We start from the raw sequence: 20,041 nt of genomic DNA on the forward strand, positions 1-20,041 counted from the left end.
TGCCACACAAGGACACCTCGCACACCTGGCTCACGGGCTCCAGGAACTAACAACGTCACTGTAGGGACTCACTCACTGACCACAATGTTTATCAGCAAATGAGTCAGTCAATCGGCTGGCTCCTTCCCACAAAAAAGTACATATCTAAGGATTTTGAAGATAAATTAATGACAAGAACCAATAAATCTAGATACCAGAACTACAAAGCAAAGAATGAAAATACACACACAATATACAACACACACACACACATATATATATATATATACATATACATATATATATATATACATATATATATATATATGTATGTATGTCTTGGTAACGTTAAATATTACCTCTCCATGATCAACTTGGTGTTTTCTGAAATGAAAAGAAAATGTACTTACTACAGAGGTACTCCATTTACTTTTTCTTTTATCTACAAATAAGAGCTTTTACAACTTGTTTTAGTATTGCTCTCGAGGCACAGATACATAAATCAAAACTAAAACCTTTATCCGAGTGCTAGTATACAACCATTCAAGAGAGCACATTTTTAAAATGGCAATGTGCATCTTACTATGTATGTATTTACTATGCCAATAATCACACAGTGTACACAGCGGATGACTTAAGGCATGACATGAAGAACTCTGAAGCCTACAGAGCCCATGTGCCGACTTCCTCCCCTGGTGCATGAACCCTGAGCTCTCTGTACTACTGCAGCAACAGAGATGGCAGGGACACAGAAGTCACATGCACAGTCTTCTCAGCACCAGACTTAACATTCAAACAGGCACAACACCTGCCCTCAGCTTTGCTGGAATAGTCTTTCTGGGCACTGTGCTTAGAGACTGACGAGTCCTGCCCTCAGCTTTCCCTGCTGAGCATCAATTGCCACAGCCTCGGAAAGAGCATTTAGAGAAAAGACCAGCCAGCCATTTACTCCTTTGCTTCAAAGTCTAAAATGGACAAGGTTCCTCTGTAACTAATACAGACTCTCAATCCATCAGCTTCAATGTTCCTCCTTCAGTGACCCCATTTCTCACCCTGGACAGCTACCTTCTCCCTTGTTCTCCCGACTGCATGACCTGGTCACAAGCTGACTGACCCCTAAAGCCACCAGAGAGGCTTGTCTCCTACCCAGTGTCTACTCCATGGCTACACCCATCCCACTGCCCTTTTTAGAGGAGATAGAATTCACATGTTTTTCTAGGGTATCACCTTACTTGCCCTTTTCTACTAAAATGCGATGTGCAAGAGTCTAGAGTATGATCTATTCAAGTTCACCGACAACTGAACACCCAGGAGATAGAGAGGTAACAAGATAGAAAAACACGCTTCTCCTCTCAGGGTTTATATATAATTCAGAGGGAAAGAAGCATTCGTCCCCAGTGACAGATGTCCTGTCTCCCTGCAGAGAACAAGAAATAGTGTAACATGTATGATCATGAGTGCCTAGAAAGGCTGGTGACCACTGAGTGGTATCTGAGTAGGTCAGAGAGGAGACTGGAAGACCCTGTGGGCAAAGAGCAGACAGTGTAAGGAGGCTCTGCTGAGTCAGCCATGAAGATTGTACCTGGAGAGGAGAAAAGGCAGAGAGACACTAAGGGAGGGTCATAGATGGGAGGTAAGGGTCAGAGGGTGCAAGGTCCAGGAGACCAGGATGAAGGCTGGGACATTTAAGTGATTTGAAGGAGTGGAGAGAACAAGCATGTGGTGTGTTCTGCCTTCTGCTGGAAATGCTTGCATCTGGAGACAAGGTCAGAGGCAGAAGTAATTAGGAAGTGGCAGGAGGTGGTAATCCACAGAGGCAGCGCTGACAGGACAGAGTAAGAGCTGGCAGGGGTAGTCGAAGTTTGGATAGCATTCTAAATATGACAATAGCAAGACTTGCATCCTGTTAGGTTATAGATCTAAGAGCAGGACTTAAGACTACGGCTTCTGAGATAAGCCATGGGGAAAGTAGAGGTGTCAGATAGGAAAAATGGATCTGGAAGCTTTCTGACAAAGGGTGCACTAAGAGCTTCAGAGTTGTTCCCAAGATTTGAACAAAGATGAATATATGTATCGGGGTGATCCTTGTTCCCCAATCTGGGCAGAACATAATCTGATTTGGGAATCTGATCTCAAAAGAATGTGTATATATTGCTTCTATCAAATACGCTAGTCAAGCATGAAGAAGGTAGGGCGTCCCCTCTTCATTCCAAGCAAAAGCTCAGGTTCATTTCCTAAGCACAAGCAGTGCTAAAATGCAGCAATCATTTGCCATCCCCATGGACAGACGGCAAGGAAGTCCAACCCCAGCACCCCGGCCAGCAAGACTGCATTCAGGATGACCTCGGAGAGATGCAGTTTCTACAGGAGGCCAGGACTACCATCCTTGACCTCCAGGTCCATGAATAAAGTGGTTAATGGTGATCACATCCAAATGGAAACGGACCTCTTTCTCATCCTGTCTGTTTTATAATGACCTTTTCTTATGCTAAATGAAAGATCAGCAAGGCAGTCCATTTCCACAGGAGCGCTGAACCCCAGTGACCCTGGTTTGCTGAATTCCCTCTGTAGTTAAGTTATTCCTCAGTTCTATTTTCCCATGAAAAGTTTTCAGCTCCTTTTCCAGAATTGTTCACTACAGTTCTAACTTTGAAGCTGCTTCTCCAAACTCCTTCAACAAAACAAAACAAAACAAAACAAAACAAACCAAACCACTGCTCAAATGAGGAGAAGTTTCGGCGTCATACGGCAAAGGCACTTCCCCTCCCTGCCTATCGTCACACATACAAGCAGGCGCAGCTATAGCCAACGGCTGATAAACGATATGCAAGATTTTTCCACTATGGTAGCTGTGAAGGTCAAGGGACGGTGTAAAGGTGAGCACATTCAAGTTATAAAAGAACATGCATATGAGCACATAACTTATAGTGGACATATATATGTATTACTTAGCTTTTCAAAAAAAAATCCAATGATATATGCTCAAACTATTCCCATAAAGATGGTAAAACATTCTCCTTTATACCAGGGCCATAGCTTTATTCTTTACTAACACATATATACTTGACCACATTAACTTTCCATATACACACAATACCATGCTAAGCACCCTTGACCTCCATCTCATTTGTGTGAACATTTCCACAGGATGGAGCTGCAGTGTGAAGGGGGGCCCGCTGTGTGTTTCTTGCCAGCTGGGCAAGCCCTGGTCATTGCCAATTCTTACTAATCTGGTAAATAGAAAGACTTTAGTTTTATCTAAAATGTCTTCGTCACAAGACTGTAGGCCTTTCTGAGCCCCTATGAGTCATGCGTAAATACCCTTTCAACGACTACTCTTCCCTATTGGCTATGTGAAGGGTTGGGCTGAAAGGGAGTGCAGTGCATGGACAAGGGTTCAACTCCTGCAAACCCAGACACAGGGACAGCTTACCATCATTAACTGACGAGAAGGCCCTAGGCATGAGTGTGACGGAGAGGGAAAATACAAACGTGCTCTTCTTTTGGTTCCCTTTCCTAGGTCCTGCGCTCATTTCCCAGTGTGTATGGAGACGCTCCCATTACTTTTTCTGGGTCTTTGTATGCTTGTTACCAGTTATCAGTCCTGAGTCATATACCACAGATATTTTCTGCAATTATTCTTTTCCGTTCAATAATGCTTCTAGCATCTTTTATCAGACTGAAGTTCTTCTGTTTGATGTTGTCAACCTTCCCAGCATCTAAGTTTTACATCCTTTAGAAAAGGCTTTCATTTCTTTAATTACAAGTACATTCTCTTTGCCAATCTGTAGGTATGGTTGGTTACCTATGATTTAAATATTGCTTCTTAGAGTAGAGCAGAAAATAAGGAATGGATCTAGTTTTATATTTCTCTGTTTATTTCTCAAATGGTCTCCAAACAGAACAACTGATTTTCTCTGCTGAACTGGCATTTCTGTGTCCCTCCAGGAAGGAAGGCGAAGGGGGCTTGGTCAGACTTCTCTGCCTGAGTTCTGATAAATGAATGCAGAGCCGAGACTCCTCCACAGGGAGGGAATGGTGACAGCTGAGAGCATCCTTCTGAAGTGCTGAGCATACAATATGCAAGCACAGAAGTGCACAGTAGAGCAAATATTCAATGCATGGAAGTAAGAACAGTAGGAGCACACTTACCTTACATCTGTCTCTTGGTTAGCTATGACACCCCGCATATCATTAATAATCTGCAAATGGATTTTTAAAGACTTTAGAAAAGTTGTTATAAAAAAATAAATGTTAAAACCCTTAATATAATTCCGATGCATACCCTGGTGGTCCCTAGTTCCAATGGGGCCATTTGAACTAGCGCTAATTCATCTGAGATTAGTATCCTTTCCAGCGGCTCCCTGCTAGCCACAAATTCTCTGGTCCCAGCAAAATCATGGTTCTAGAAGTTCAGCAGTGGCTGGCCTATCTCGGCTCCCAACCACGGACTCTGCCCACACTCCCAGCAACTGCTCCCTGGTAGTTAAAGAATAAACTCCCAACTACCCAGTAAAGTCAAGACCCAACAATCAGATTTACATGTTAAATTCTCAATCCACAATACATCCACACAATAAACTCATGCCAATTAATAAAGATATAACCGCCCACCTAGACAAGATACAATTGACCTAGTGCACCTGCATCTGGATCATCCTGCCTGTTGTCTCCATCTTGATCCCCAACTTCTCTCCCTCCTCTCTCCTTCCTAGACTTTTTCCCCACCTACCCTTCCTCCTCATTCAGTGATAGGCTTTGCCTTATCCTGGACCTGCCTTGCTGTATAATGATATCACCCTATGATATGAGAACACTCAGGAAATAATAATTTCAATGTTATTTTATACTAGCACAGTCCTTGATTTTGTCTAATAGTCACCAATCCTATTACGAAAATTCCAATACCCCTTTTAGGATGTGACTGACAGGCCCAGAGGATGAAATGCTGTCTCTGGGAAGATAGGGGTGAGGGTTAAGAAGCACTGATGGTACTGATACTCATTCCTGCTCCTCCCCCACATGAGGTGATAGCAAGGCCTCCCTTAATCAGGCACACAGAACTACCCACATGGCTCAGAGACAGCAACCTGTTAACATCCTGTCTCCAGCAGGAACATCCCTACAGCATCTTGTGCATGCCTTAGTTTATCCCCTAGAAGAAACTACCGGGCTGCTGCCTCAGTCTCTAACACCTTTCTCATTGATCTATGCATTTCTGGTCCAATGTTCTATCTCCAGAAATTACCACTGACCAGATTTCTCAGGCACCAAAGGTAGGCATATTTTCCAAATGGTAGGCTTTTCGTATTTGAAAACAATTACCCAGCTTCGATTTGAATCCTTTGTTCTTTACACAGTGGAGCTTCACTCATCTGATGCAATGATATTTCATCACATCTTGCCATCAAAACTGCAGTCTCGTTTGTTTTATTGCACATAGTCTCACCTCACTGTGCAGCTCTAGCTGGCCTACAACTTGTATGTAGACCAGGACAGCCTCAAACTCACAGACATCCATCTGCATCTGCCTCCAGGTAGGCATCACGTGCCGACCACTGTAGTCTTTAAATAGGTTCTTAATGGTCAATATCTGACAATGTTTGAGGATTATTAAATATGAACAAAGTGCAAAACTGCAAAGCGAGCTCAGAGCCTGCCACGTAGTGAAACTGAGTAATCTGACAGAAGCTGAAGCAGGTGGAGAGTTGGTGCTGCCAGGCCTGCTGTAGGAGGAGGGAGCTAAGCCGGAGTCTAGTATGACAGCGGGCACGAAGGGAGCTGCTAACAACATCTGATCTTGCAAGGCACTATCTGTCTGCCTCATAGGACACTGACTAACACATCAAATTACACCATGGGGAAATACTCTGGAGTGCAGAGTCCAGTACAAACCCAATGTGAAGAGTAATTACAGTACAGGAGATCCCACAGATAGATTCACTGTGCTAATGCAAATCACTAGAGATCATTGTCAGGCTTTGTCCTATCCTCTTCGATTGAACGTTAATCTCATCTTTTAAGTCCTACACAGTTACAGCCATCACAAACTACTTGAAAACAGTCTCACTCCTGCTTTTCTTCATAGAAGAGTGATGTTTCTCAGGCCCAGTTTACACCAGGGCTTAGAATTTCGTTATCAAAGTAAACATGGAGTCTAAGCAAGTTATCCAGTTCACCAACACACTTGAATTCCCAATTCTTTTTGATAAATAATAAACCCCATTCAGTTGTAACTGGAAACTGCTCATATATCATATAAAAGAGCAAAAGTGTTAAATATTTTTGGAAATATTACTTAGTATTAAAATCTAGCCAATGGACATGGGTAAATAAATTTGTATTTGGGTCAATTGTGACATCCAGAAAGGTCTTCCAAAATGCATGATCAGATTCTTTCCTGGGTCTATTTTAGGCGGACAGAGATCTAAGTATTCGTATCAAAGGCCATCAGTAAGACAATACTAAATGTTTCAATAAACCAGGACAAACTATCAGATTATCTTATAGCCAGATAACTGTAACTACCATACAAAGCCAATTACGATTACAATTACAAATACAGTGTATACGATTACAACAGGCTTCTGAGTGGCAAGCGCACCTTCCTACCAATGGCAGCGACGATGGCGAGAACGACCGGGAGCAGCAGTGTCTTCGTGTATCTCAGTGGAGTCTACAATGGAGCAGAATTGTTAGAGGGAAATGTTTTAGCCAAACAAAACTTTTTTTCAAATGGTGAGGCAGGTGAATTTCTAAAGGCATAAGTAGAGAACATTCATACAAACCTTCACCAACCAAGAGTCCAACCTGTGCACTGATTCCTGGTATTGAAATTAAAGCACGTTTCCATAGAAACACATTTCACCAGTGCTAGGTTGAAAACACTAAAAATGCAGTTTCCAAAACTCCTGTGAAAGGCACCTCGATTCTTCTCTTTATACACTATTTGCCTGTCTGGAGATCTCTCATTGCTCATCCCAAGTAGGCAGTGTTTATTTATTTACATGGACAAGCTACCTCCCACATTTTATGCATATTCTTATCTAGTGCATTTCTCTTTCTTACACACAAATACATGCTGAATAATGGCCAATGCTTATGAAGGTAATAAAACTAGATTTTACACTTTAACAACAGAAACATTTATAGCCATGTATTTAGTAGCACAGTCCTGTGTAGCTCTCAGTTATCAGCCACTCCAGCTACCGCTGGCATACAGCTCTTATACCTCTGTGTGCTAATCACAGGTAAGATCACCTGTGTTCACTCTGTTATATATACTGAGCATCTTTCCGGGTCAGTTTGGAAGTATGTTGTGGAATAACTAACATTTAAGGTTTGTCTTTGTTCCTACTACACACAGACAATACCATATACGCCATGCGCTCCCTCAAAAGCCGGATCCTCAGCGGCCTCAGCAGCACAGACCCTGACTCAGATGCACAAGCGTAGCATACTGCAAACAGCCTTATGTGGAATGAAGCCATGCTATGCCTCAATACGCGAACTCTTTCACTAGACCTGCAGCGGCCACTCTCGGGTTAGAGCAGCACGCACGATGTTCTCCGTAGTCTCCAGCCCCTCCTACATCTGTTCTCTGTTATGTTTACCTTCTATTTTCTTTACCAGTTTCCCAAAGAAACCTTGCTTTCTATAAATTGGTATTTTAAGATCTTACAAGAGATACCCATACCCTTCCTTTGATTTTTCCTACCATTTGTATAGCTTTTATCAGCTTTCATATATCAATGTCATAACCAGGATAAATAAAGACCAACGTGCAATTAGAGTCATCAAGGCATACTTGACTAAGCACACCAGAGTCTACACTGAAGGCTGCTAGCCTGGCACTCAGGACAGAGAATTAACTATCACAGTGGTATTGCAGGGGTAATGAACGTGTCAATAAAGTAGTGGCCAGTTTAGTACATTCCTACACATATGGGCGTCAAGGAAATGTATCAGGTATAGACAGCAATAAAGGAATGCAAATGGTGGTGCTTCCAAGACTAATAAGGACACGCTTGCTGAAACAAACTAGCTTATTCAAGTATTGCAAAAGGTATCTCACGTGTGAGACTAAAGCATTTTACTATGTGAACTCTCACTCTGTCTTCACAATACCTGTTTGTAGTATACGAAGAACCTGTAGGCTATAGCATAAAGAATAAGCCGTGCTCCTCCAAAACCACTAACCAACATTGCAGGATTCTGTTCCACAACCCTCTACCCACTCGCTAGCATTCCTCTAATCATCAAATACCTGAATCAAGTCTTCAAAAGAGAAATGTTAGTACGGAAACTTGTGTTCAATGATATTTAAACACGATGAGATCATTCAAATCCCCATACATGAGTGGAGGGGAAGATCCAGAGGGCCCAAGCGAACTAAGAAGTGTAGCCCTGAAAAGAGGCCATCGGCAATTCGGGGTTCACTCGTTCAAGCACTGTGGGTCTGAATCAGGTTTCCAAATGGCCGCCATGGAAAGGGGCACAAATAAACATACAAACGGGAGGTGCTTTCATTGAGCTGCGAGGCATTCTTCTTCTGAGACAGCCGCACACTGAGACCCTGAAACAGTAGCCCCCGTATGAAAATGGAAAGGGCCAAAGCCAAGGGAAGAAAGCTGGACATTATGTCTTACCTCCTTCTCCATGAAGTCAAACTCTGCTGCACAAGTATACAGTAAAGTATCAAAATCCTTGTAACTGAAGAATTTTGATGTTAATAAGTTGCCAATATGAGCCTAGAAAGGAATACAGTCAGGAATCATTATACTAAGCTAAATATTATAATTTTGCATTTTAATCTTAACAATACCTAAAATAATTTTTGCCGCATGAAAAAGTCCATTGTTCCAATTCTAGGCTTTCGTTAAGATAAGTTCTGTTCCTGCAACCTCACAGTTGTGTCTAGTTCTTCCAGCACATGTCGGCTCCCAAAGCTTCTTACCCAGGTCCATTACCGCCCACTCAGCGATGCCCAAGGCTTTTATCCTGCAGGTTTCCTGCTCACTACAGCTGATGGAAGAGCCCCCAACTTGCCCTCTACCAGGAGGTTGAAAGTTCTGGCAGGAACTTATACAGATTCCTGTCCACCACACTGGAAACCGAGCCTGGAGCACAGAGGGAAGGCTGAGAAGGGCTTTAGAGAACTGTTTGAAGGTAGCTGACATGGGAGGAAGTAGTATAAAAGGCGCCTTCTTCTATCAATCAACATGGGCTTGTGTGCAGTCCTCCCCACAAAAGATAAAGAGCAAGCAACCACCTTCATTTTGTGAACAAGAAAAGGAAGGCTCACAGACATAAGGCATTCACCAAACTTCCAAATTCATTATTATCTAAAACAGCAAAGATTAGAAAGCCTAAGGCCACCACACAACAGGCAGTCGCAGCGAGAGCAGAGCATATGATGAAGGGGATGTGGTGATATAGGAGATGTCAGAGAGAAAGGACGACTGTAGATCCACGAGAAAAAGAGACAGACAGACAGACAGACAGACAGAGAGAGAGAAAGAGAGAGAGAGAGGCAGGCGCTGGTAGAGCCATGAAGCCAGAAGGGAGGTTACAAAACAGCATACAGAAACAAATCCCAGAGAGAATGAAGGAAGCATCCTAGCAAAAGGGAAGTGCCACCTGCACAAAGAGCTTAAACCATCCGACTTCAGCACAGTTGCTCAGACTGGCTGAGGGGAACAAATACTCCACTATGCTGTCTCCAAAAGATAAATGCACACGAAGGCAGAAGTGAAAATGAACAATGGAAGTTTGAGACAGAAAACCTAGGACAGCAACTGCAACATCTCATAAAAGTAAGTTCCAGGGCCAGTGAGATTCAGGTAAGGGTCCTTGCCATGCAAACCAATGAAGTCTGTGGTCCCAGAATCCAGAAAGAGAGAACTCCAACCCCCCTCACATACATCACACACACACACACACACACACACACACACACACACACACACACCCCCGCACGCACTACAAAAAAACCTACATGGAGATTCACAGAAACTTGTGAATGGCAGAGTCAAATGACGCCTGCCTGTATGCGGACTGGCATGGATTGAGAGGGTATGACAACTGCAGGAGAAAGAGGTGAGCTGACGGCATTCACTAGAAGTGATAAGCACTCCTCCAGGAGCAGAAGATAAAAGACAGCACAAATCACAGGATGTAAGTAATATGTCCATAAAGAAGGACTATCAGCTTCACAGGAAGAGCAGACACACTCTCTTTAAGCAAAGTAAAAAAAAAATTCTAAGTGTATGTGTATAAACATACACACACACACACTCCAAGTCATAACAGTATCTTAAAGTTTCATATAATTTTTTTCTAATCATAAATGCAGTAAAACTACAAAATAACTATGAATGGCTTTAGGAATCCTTTTGCTAGAAAATAAATAAGCCAAAATTTAATAAACTTTAGATCATGTAGAAAGTCACAAAATGCCAAATTAGAAAGTATATGAAGAGCACTATTTACAGGAACAATTAAGACAAACTTCCTAGAACATAAGAGTGGTAACATCAAAAGGGCCGAGCATCTTCCTACATGCTTGATCTTGCCAATGGACCCCACAGAAGCTAATCTCCACAGAAGAGTGTGGTTAAAATTGGCTTGGAGAGGAGGAGGTGAGGGGAGAGGTGGTCAGAGCATACAAGACAGGCTGCTTTTAATGGTTGCATAATGTACATGATGCTGTACACAGTAGACATACAATGTTACCTGCCAAGTTAGAGATGTTGGAAAGTAGTAGTTTTAATAACAAAGGACCATTTCCCACCTACGGTATACGTAAAACTTGCACATGCAAGTTCAGCTAGCTGGGTTCAGTGATACTCGTCTAAAGCACACTCCCTTGACGGCACACACAAAAGGGGCAAAGTGGGCCTGAAGGCACGAGCCACAGCTCCAGTCAGATGACCACGTTCCTAAGGCAATCTGTCAAGTTGGCAGGGAAAACCTCCACAGAGAGAAGATCCTGAGTGCTGTAGGCTTCACTGCTGCTCTCTGGCTACAATTAAGGGGGAAATGCCAGCCTACCCAAATGTTCTCTGAAAATAAGAGAGTGAACCTGTCTTCAAAGCCATGGGAAGCTACCAGTATCCTGAAACTCAAATCAGACTAAATCATTACAAGTGAAAAAGAACCTTATACTTTTCATGATTAAAGGCAAATATGCTTAAACTACTAGCCAGCCAAACCCAGCTCTACCAAGAAAGAATAACACAACGAACAAGTGAGGTTTGCTTGGGAAGATGTACAACCCTGGGTCAGTTAGGAAGCCAGTGAATGTGGGGACGTCTGGATCCGGAAGAGTCAGACATTCCCTCCCCCAAGGCAGCTATAAAACTGGACAAAAGTGTCACAAACAGCCAGGTCACAGTCTTCTAACCTAGCAGCCATCAAGTTTCATTTGCTGATTAAAAACTAACTTTCCTTGAAGAAATGGGGATCTGTGGCACTCTTGCCTAGGCTGCTCCACCCACCATCAACACCACCTTGGATTCTCTAGTTTGCTGAGTCAATGGCATGGTCTCTTTGAGGACACTGGGACCTGTTTTGAAACATTAGAAACACCATAATCAGCACCAGCAGGAAATGAAAGAGGGAGGCTATCCTGCCAGAGCCTAAAGTGCCATCCCAGTGGCGTGAGCAGGTGTAAACGCTATCTCGAGAACCTAGAGATGACACAACCATCTAGGGATGGAGACATTCCCACACCCCTGGAGAACATATACAAGAGAGTTCCAAGAGAGTTCATGCTTTCTACAAACCCACAGTAGATAGAGAAGAAGGTGATATGAACAGGGAATAGGCAAAGGGCACAGAAGGCAAAAATGACTGGAAACTTTATCAATATTTAATGAAGAATGTTGATTGCCTTCTTAGAAATAACAAAGGCTAGGTTTTTGGAAGCTACAACCAACAGACAATTCTGTAACTGGCAAATTGAGAAAAAAAAATAACAACAACCAAAACCAAACAGAGGAACAAAACTAAAACTGGATAAACCTATTGCTAAGAGCCCTGGCTATGTAAAGTTAGAAAATGGGGTCCTATAGGTTAAAAGGAAACAAGCCTCCTCAAACACAAGAAGAAAGGTGATAAAAGGGGTGAAAATGTTGACGCGCACAAAAGGCGATGACCCCCTTTGTTCTTCCTCTCTATTACAGACAGCGCAGTAATCCAAACTCACGCAGCTGGCAATAAGACACGGGGTCAGTGTGTGACAACAGTGCAAAGGAGAGGAAGAGAGAGATTCTAAAGTGAGGGCTTTATAGATAAAACCTGAATAAGCCAGCATTAACCTCCGTTGATTATTTAAAATTATGATATGCATTGCAGTCTCTAGAACACCATTAAAATGAACTAACGAAGAATCATTCACAGCTCAATGCACTGCAGCGCTATCCACCAACCTGAGCCAACCTAGCAAACCAAGGACTCACAAGTGGATCCATGGAGAAAAGAATGGAGAGAGAGTGTGTGTGTGTGTGTGTGTGTGTGTGTACACACAATAACAATAAATCACAATACTAACCATGACCACAACAACTAAAGCTTATGGAACACGGACTGCATACTATCCTGAGAAAGCTCCTTTAATTCAGGTAAATTGTGTGAGATTTCACAGGTCAAATATGGCCATTCAAACCTAAGGAACCATAAAACTGCTGAAAAGAACATGTTGGGAGGTACAAGTGGGCTTTAGTTTGCTTGTTTGGTTGGTTATTTGTTTTTGTTTTTGAAAGCTTTAGAATTCATTACTGGCGAAATGAGTCCTACTTAAAACTTGCAAAGTAGAAATACGTGAATCCGCACACCTGCTAGCTCACCAGAGAGAACGGATAGATGTGTGGACACAGGCGCGGGCACAGGTGCGGGCACAGGCTCCGGCTCCTCCAAAAGGATAATGAGTAGAGGAGGAGGAAAGACACAGCCCCTCCAGGCCTGGGTGCCTGGCATGTGCTTCCTTAGCAAGAGCACATCAGGATACAGCAGCCCTTGCTGTAGCTTCCCTGTTGCAGTTCTAGCGATGTTCGCCAAGCTCAGGTCACCTCGTGTGTAAATATTCACTGACCATATACTAAGACATTAGGCCACAACAGAAATGTTTCCAATGTCTTCAGTCTGAATCTGCCCTAATTACTTTGTCCTCCAACAGAAAGGACCAAAGTCTGCCTGAGCCTGGAGCCTTTTTACTGCCTTCCTTCCCATCCTCTGCATCCAAACTGACTCCATCAGTCCTCTCCTCTCATCTGCAGAGATGCTCCTGATTCTCCTCCTGTGTGCTCCCAAATGTACCACTCTTTTGTCACAGCCTTCATTACCTTTCTTATTAATATAATTGCTGGAGGCCCCCAAGTGAGAATATGCTCATCACAACATCAAAAATAAAGGAAGCAAAGTGAAGTTAGGGAATGGCTCAAGGAGAGAGGTACATTAGCACTCACTGCCAGAGCATGAGACTAGCATGCCTGAAAGCCCAGCATTGTCAAGGGTGAGACCAGAGGGGCTTGCTGTCAGCAGCCTAACTACAGGTTCAGTGGGGGACACTGTCTCAAGAGTAAGGTAGAAAGTGATAGAACAGAATACCTCATGTCCAGCTCTACTCAGCCACAGCCACCCACACAAGCACCATGAACACATATGTTTCTATACACACACAAATAAATAAAGCAACTATCCATAAGAATCCTAAATAAAACAGAAACTGTAGTCCATTAGTGGTGCACCGAAGAGATACTGGCCCACAAAAGATGTCACATTGCAACAGGCCCCTTCTTCCTGTCCTAGCCTACGGCTACTGCAGTAAAATGTCTCACAGGAGCTGTCTAAAATGGCGGCTCCTGTCAAAATGGTGGCACCACAACATCTCAGCCAGCCCTCACAGGAGTGCAAGAGCTGTCCCCCATGGTGCACTGCCTTTCCTGCCTCAGGGAGAGCTGCTCCTCAGGACCTGTCCACACTAGTGACACCTTTGCTGCCTCAGCCTACTGCCAGCATCAGGAATTGTTCAATGGTGGTGACTCCTCCTTTCCTGCCTCAGCCTAGAGTTAAGTGAAACACCACTGCAGGAGCTGTCCCACAGAGCTGTCCACAGCGGCAGCGCCTCCTCTCCAGCTTCCCCACCTTCCCCTAGCAGCCCAGAGCTGTAAGGTTCCTGGGCTTCAGAGTCCCAGGATAACCTTACATCTGAGCACACAGAAATGTTATCATTTCATTCTCTGTCCTAACCAAACATATCAAAATCTCTTAAGTCCGACACAGCTCTTACTAGGAATAATGGCATATAAACAAACGCCCCACACACACTGATCACAGAGAAGATGGAAGGGCAGGTCTCTGGCCATGACTTTGAAGATACTGTTCTATTAGTTTTAAAGGGAGACTGTAAAGAAGTCAGAAACTGGTTAATCTCCAGAGTTTTTCTTTACATTTTCTACATCTTTGTAACATAGACATGGACTAAAGGGGGACTGTCTTAATTCTAGAGGTTAAAAACTACACACAATCACACTGTTTTTGATTTTCTGTCATTGAAGAGAGAAAATAATATATACTTCACACCTTGAGATCTAGCTTAAGTAATGGTACTCTAATAATCCCATAATCTATTCTCTGCCCACTGGATCCTGTTCAAGTCTTTCAATTTTAAGCAAAAGTCCACTTACATCATCTGCAATGCCAAAGATCCTGGAAGTCAGACTCTTGAGTGTGACCGTCCCAAACAACCAGCAACACCCTTGGATAACCTACAGAAGAGAACGTAAACGGAATTCATTTCCTTCTTCCTCTGTAAGCCTGGGGAACTGAGCAGAACAAATGCTTTATTCCCATGCAAACAATATCTCACTCTCCAAGGGAAAATGCCTGTTGCTCTGAAACTAAGGGCTACTATAACAAAAAATAAAAACTGAAAACATAAGACATTTCCAGAAAAATGTATTTATGCTTATCAGCGATATAAACAAGAACTGCTCGACTTCTATGGTGGGGTTGGTCACACCAGTTTGTTCCTCAGAAGAAACGTGGATTAATAAATAAAACTTCAGAGGACTACTAAACCCAGAGGGCTCTTTATATATTGGGCCCTTGCATCCTGTGCATAATTCCTATAAAAGTAAAGCATAAAACAAACCAGTGTTAGATTTTGGAGAAGAAAAAAGTGCACAGGTTTCTGCTTACCCACAAGCTGAGTTCAGACACATTCATTTTTAGGAACTGTGGTTTCATTGCCAGCATGCCCTAAATAGGAACAGAAATAAATATCAGAAGCTCAAGTAATAATATTCTCCATAATTAAGGCTTTGAAGAATATAAAACTCACCGTGTGATAGACTTCCTTATTGGTTATCTGACATTTCGACACATATATAAGACACATCCTAGTGACTCGTGCATCTCATCTCCTCAGACCCTGTCCCCTCTCTTTACCAATTTCTTTCCCACAGCCATGCCTTTTGCTTTGTTTTGTAGAGTTTTCACAGTTATCATCCCCTGTCCACATATGCAGTTAGTTAGTGATTTCAAAGCATCCCTTTAGAAAATTAACGTTAGAAATCCTACTTTCAATGAGCTTGTAAAATGAAAAGAAAATCAGCATATACAAAAGCTGTAGCTCTCTATTTTATATATGGTTTACCTATAAAATTTCAAAATTTTAAGGTTCCCTTTAAGCTAAAAGTTCCTGACTTACCTGATGAACGATACATGAGATTTACTATAACAACAAAATATTTCTGTGTTGTCATCCAGGTACATGAACCCTACACTGTATGACCTGAGAGAAAAACACACTTCAAACCTGGCAAACATACATTAGAGAATCTGCCAATCTTAGTCCTGGGCACGATGACAGCGACTTCAAGTTAGGGTTGAAAACAGCATCAGCACATGTCCATGACTGCGGCCAAACATGCTTCAGCTGAAGAGGACAGGCAGCGCCTCAGGCGGGAAAAGCGCATTTCTTGGAAATGGTATTTAAAGTAGCAACTTGTGAGACAGGAGCTTAAGACTCCGAATTTATTAATGGGTTCTAGCAATCAAGTGAATGAAGGACACTTCTCAAAAGGCAGGAAGCGCTCCGATGGGGAGCGCCATGCTCGTCTCAGGCACATGGGCCACAGGTGGAGGGAAGAACTTCTGTTTGTTCAACAATGTACCACTAATGCCTGGGAATCAAAGTCATTTTCTAAAGTGCACAAGAGTCTAAATTTAACAAGTCTTTTATAGTTAAACTGGAAAAATGAAAAGAAAAATTAAGAAGCACAGAAACCTTTGACTAGGAGCCCATGAACAAAGCAGGCACTAGAGAAGCTGAGGGAGAAAGAGAGCTGCACGGGCAGCCACGGTGAGGGAGGCTGGGAACTTTCTCACAGTGACTTCACTGAGTCTTATTTTCTCTGCTTTCCAAGTGAGAACTTCATCACTCTGTCAGGTAGACATAAAGTTGATAGATACTTCATATGACCCTGCTGCTCATGAATCCCAAGCCACTTATAAAGAAAGTGAAACTATTTGTTTCTAAAGCAGCCAAAGACAGATTAACTAAAACTAGTGAGCTATCAAGGAAAAGAATGGAGGTAAAGCTGGGATGGAGTGCTGAGGGTAGATGGGAAATCCGTGATCACACTTCACTGCATACATGTATAAAATTATATTGTTTTAAAAAGCAGCCAAAGGAATACTTACCCAAATAATTACCAAAGAGGATGCATAGTAAGATGTAAGTAACATCGAGTTCCCAAACATCAACACAAAACAAAGCACAAGGGAAATCTGCAAATCCAAAAGAAATACAATTAGTGAGCACAGACCCAAAGAAAGAATGGGGCTTTCAGTTTCACGTTGTTTGCTGCCATGATGGAAGGAGTTTGAAGCTCTCAAAATGGGCTGCCAGGCAAACCCAGCTCGCTCTACCTCCCATGCCCACACTCCAAGATGGGCATCACCAGCCATTTTTTGGACACCCTCCCAGACACCAACACTAGGAAATCAGTTATATTTCTCTCCTAAGTCCCAAGTGGCCACTCACCCATAGAATCTTCTTCTGCTTTGGCTATTAACACGCTGAGAGAAGCTTCCCATATCAATCCAAACCAACCTAATTCACTAAGACCTGAGAAAGCATTTGCCACTGCACACACGAGCTGCAGCTAATGTATACTCCCCTTAGTACTGCCCAACACCTGACATCTGCCTTCTGCGTCTACTGTTTCCCTCATCAGTGGCGCAAACGGCAAGGACCTTTTGGATGCATCTTATGAACCTGCCAGTGCATCCCTATAGGTAACCCTAACCCTCACCCTCACCCTCACCCTCACCCTAACCCTCACCCTCACCCTCACCCTCACCCTCACCCTAACCCTAACCCTCACCCTCACCCTAACCCTCACCCTAACCCTCACCCTCACCCTCACCCTAACCCTCACCCTACCCTAACCCTCACCCTCACCCTCACCCTCACCCTCACCCTCACCCTCACCCTCACCCTAACCCTCACCCTAACCCTACCTCAAGAAAACCTGATGGGCCAAGATGCAGCCATTTCAAATCAAAAGACGAAATACTGACAAATTGTTATACAAAAGGATTGCACCCATTCTTTCCCCTAATCTGAGAGGGCGATGCTGCTGACACACACTGCGTGCTACTTCTTTAAAGTACTACTCCATTACGCCAGGGGAAATACTGAGTGTATGAGCCAGAGCCTTCCACAGGTGTGTGGTGTGAATTGAACTGCTTACGTCTACTGTGCTCCTTCATTGGATAGTGGTTTCCCGCATGCTCTTCTTATGTGTCACAGGGAAACGCTCCACATGGAACAAACACAGACAAGCAGTCCCCAGTTCATTCTCCATCTTTGTTCCGTCTCTGTGCTTACTGCCTACATCTTATGCCCGTCGTATTTATCATTTATCTCCTGTAGGTCTTCAAGACTCATCTTTATCATTTTAAAGATCCTTAAACATGAAAGCTGATCCTTTATTCTAAAAGTTTTGTTTTCCTTTGATATATGTCCATTTGTGTGTGAAATTCATCTCAAAAATATATCTACAACTTGAGAATAAAAGGAAATTTAAGATCATTTCAATTGATAGAGAAAAGTACTTGGCAAAATTCGACATCATCCAACTAGACACACTGAACAAACTGGGGCAGGATGGATCCCCTTCACGTGCTAGATGGCAGGCATGAAGAAGTCACAGCACACTCGCTCTCAGGGAGAGACTAAAATCGCTCCCTCAAAGAAGTTGTCACTTAGAGAGGCACGAAAGAAAACATCAGAAGCAAGCTGGAAATGGAAGGGTAAGATCTGCCACAGATACAATTTTGAATGAAAAAAAGCCTAAAGGAGGAATAGCAAGTGTTAAAAACAGAGGACAGTAACAGGATACAAAACACACAAAATCCAACCAAGTATCCACATACCAACAAGAAACAATCTGACAGAAGAATCTAGAAAACAAATCATTTTGCCAACAGCATCAGAAAGAATAAAAATACTCAGTGGTCAGCTTAGTTGTGGAGGCACAGGATTTATAGAGAAAACACATACACACACACACACACACACACACACACACAGAGTTCCACTGCAGGCAATTAAAGCATGACCAATGAGAGGCCGGCTCATATTTACCGTGTGAGGACGTGAACACCCAGACACCCAGACATCTGCAAATCTGCTTCAGTAACTACAAAAACCCACATCTTTACAGGAATAGAGATCCATGCAGAATGTACCGGGAAATAAGGTGACTGCAACAGTGAAGGGAACAGGGTACAGAGTCAGACTGGGGTTTCCGAGCTTGATGTTACCCAAAGTACAGGGAATGCTGTACAGCAGGCATACAGTCAAAGTCGACCAATGGCATTGACCCTGCTTAGGCACGAGCCCTGCAATGACTGGACCAATGATGTTTTACAAGAATTCCAACATCAGTCAATGGAGACAACCCTCTGAAGACAGTGCTTAGGACAGTAGATAGCCCTGTAGGCAGGGGTCACTGTCTTCTGCCATGCACAAAGCTAGCTCCAAGAAGAACGATGCCTAACAGAAAGCTGGGATGCTAAACCTCTCAGAGCTTCCTCTAATTGGATTTCACAATATTTTCCTGGGCAGGATACTATGAGCAGAGAGTACATGAAGAAATGGTTGGACTGGAATCTAAAACTTAATGGTCATAAGGGACAAAGGATGGCAGAATCAAATATTCATAATCATCATATATACATAACTCCTAAAATTCAATACAAATATCTTCATTCAAAAATGAACTAATAACTTGAAATGATATCTCTTCAAATATACAGAAATTACTAAGAACCATGTGACAAAAATGCTTACCATAATCAAAAAGTGAAAATTAAGAGACTCTATAAGGAGAGTACCACATGAGAGCTTGGAAGTGTCACTGTGTGCCAGGCAGAGAAGTGAGGTCCCGGGGAAAACTGACTCAGAACAAGGAAACAGATGGGTGCAGCTCAACTCACTGGAGCACAGTGACATGGAGACACCCAGACAGGGAGGCGAGACCTGCACTGCAACAGAGTAATGGCTGCTCAGGTGGGCGCTGAGAAGACGGGCGCTTAAGCTTTGGTCTTTTTTTTTTTTAACTCTGAGAGCAAAGACCACTAAGGAAAATCCTCTATGACTCTAGCAAGAGGAGAAAGTAGTATTGCTGTGAAATATGCCAAAATCTCCCCTCCTAGGAGAAAATCACAGCAGCTTGCAACATGCTCATCTACAATACAGAGCAGTGGAAATGCTTTAACGCTCTTCATGGACAAGATGACTGTCATTCTAATTCAGACAATGGCATTGCAATAAAACTATTGCTAGTATCCACCATAAACATAGATGCAGTAAAACAAAAAACAAACAAACAAAAAACCCCTCAATTCAATGATCCATGAGCAAACCAAACTGGACGATGAGTAAGAAGAAGCGGATGGATGCAGCCTGGAGCACGGCCATCCACCCCCTGAAGCATAAAGGAGGGAAGAAAAGTTATCTGACCAAGTTCAACATGGAGTCATGGCG

The 20,041-nt window shown here is 43.0% G+C and overlaps 1 protein-coding gene across 3 annotated transcripts in view; it reads right to left on the bottom strand.

The window, feature by feature from the left end:
• The window catches only part of Dpy19l1 (dpy-19 like C-mannosyltransferase 1), an 88,461-nt gene that overhangs the window by 12,686 nt on the left and 55,734 nt on the right, over positions 1–20,041 (bottom strand). For all 3 annotated transcript variants that reach the window (XM_039081362.2, NM_001191791.1, XM_039081363.2), the window contains 7 exons: positions 16,687–16,773; positions 15,181–15,240; positions 14,667–14,747; positions 8,628–8,729; positions 6,584–6,655; positions 4,132–4,181; positions 339–363 (listed from right to left, as the gene is read on the bottom strand). In XM_039081362.2, the coding sequence (XP_038937290.1) occupies positions 339–363; positions 4,132–4,181; positions 6,584–6,655; positions 8,628–8,729; positions 14,667–14,747; positions 15,181–15,240; positions 16,687–16,773 (477 nt within the window). The remainder of the gene's footprint in view (positions 1–338; positions 364–4,131; positions 4,182–6,583; positions 6,656–8,627; positions 8,730–14,666; positions 14,748–15,180; positions 15,241–16,686; positions 16,774–20,041) is intronic.

Source organism: Rattus norvegicus, chromosome 8 (genome assembly GCF_036323735.1).
Source record: "Rattus norvegicus strain BN/NHsdMcwi chromosome 8, GRCr8, whole genome shotgun sequence".
In the NCBI taxonomy this organism is placed as follows: Eukaryota; Metazoa; Chordata; class Mammalia; order Rodentia; family Muridae; genus Rattus; species Rattus norvegicus.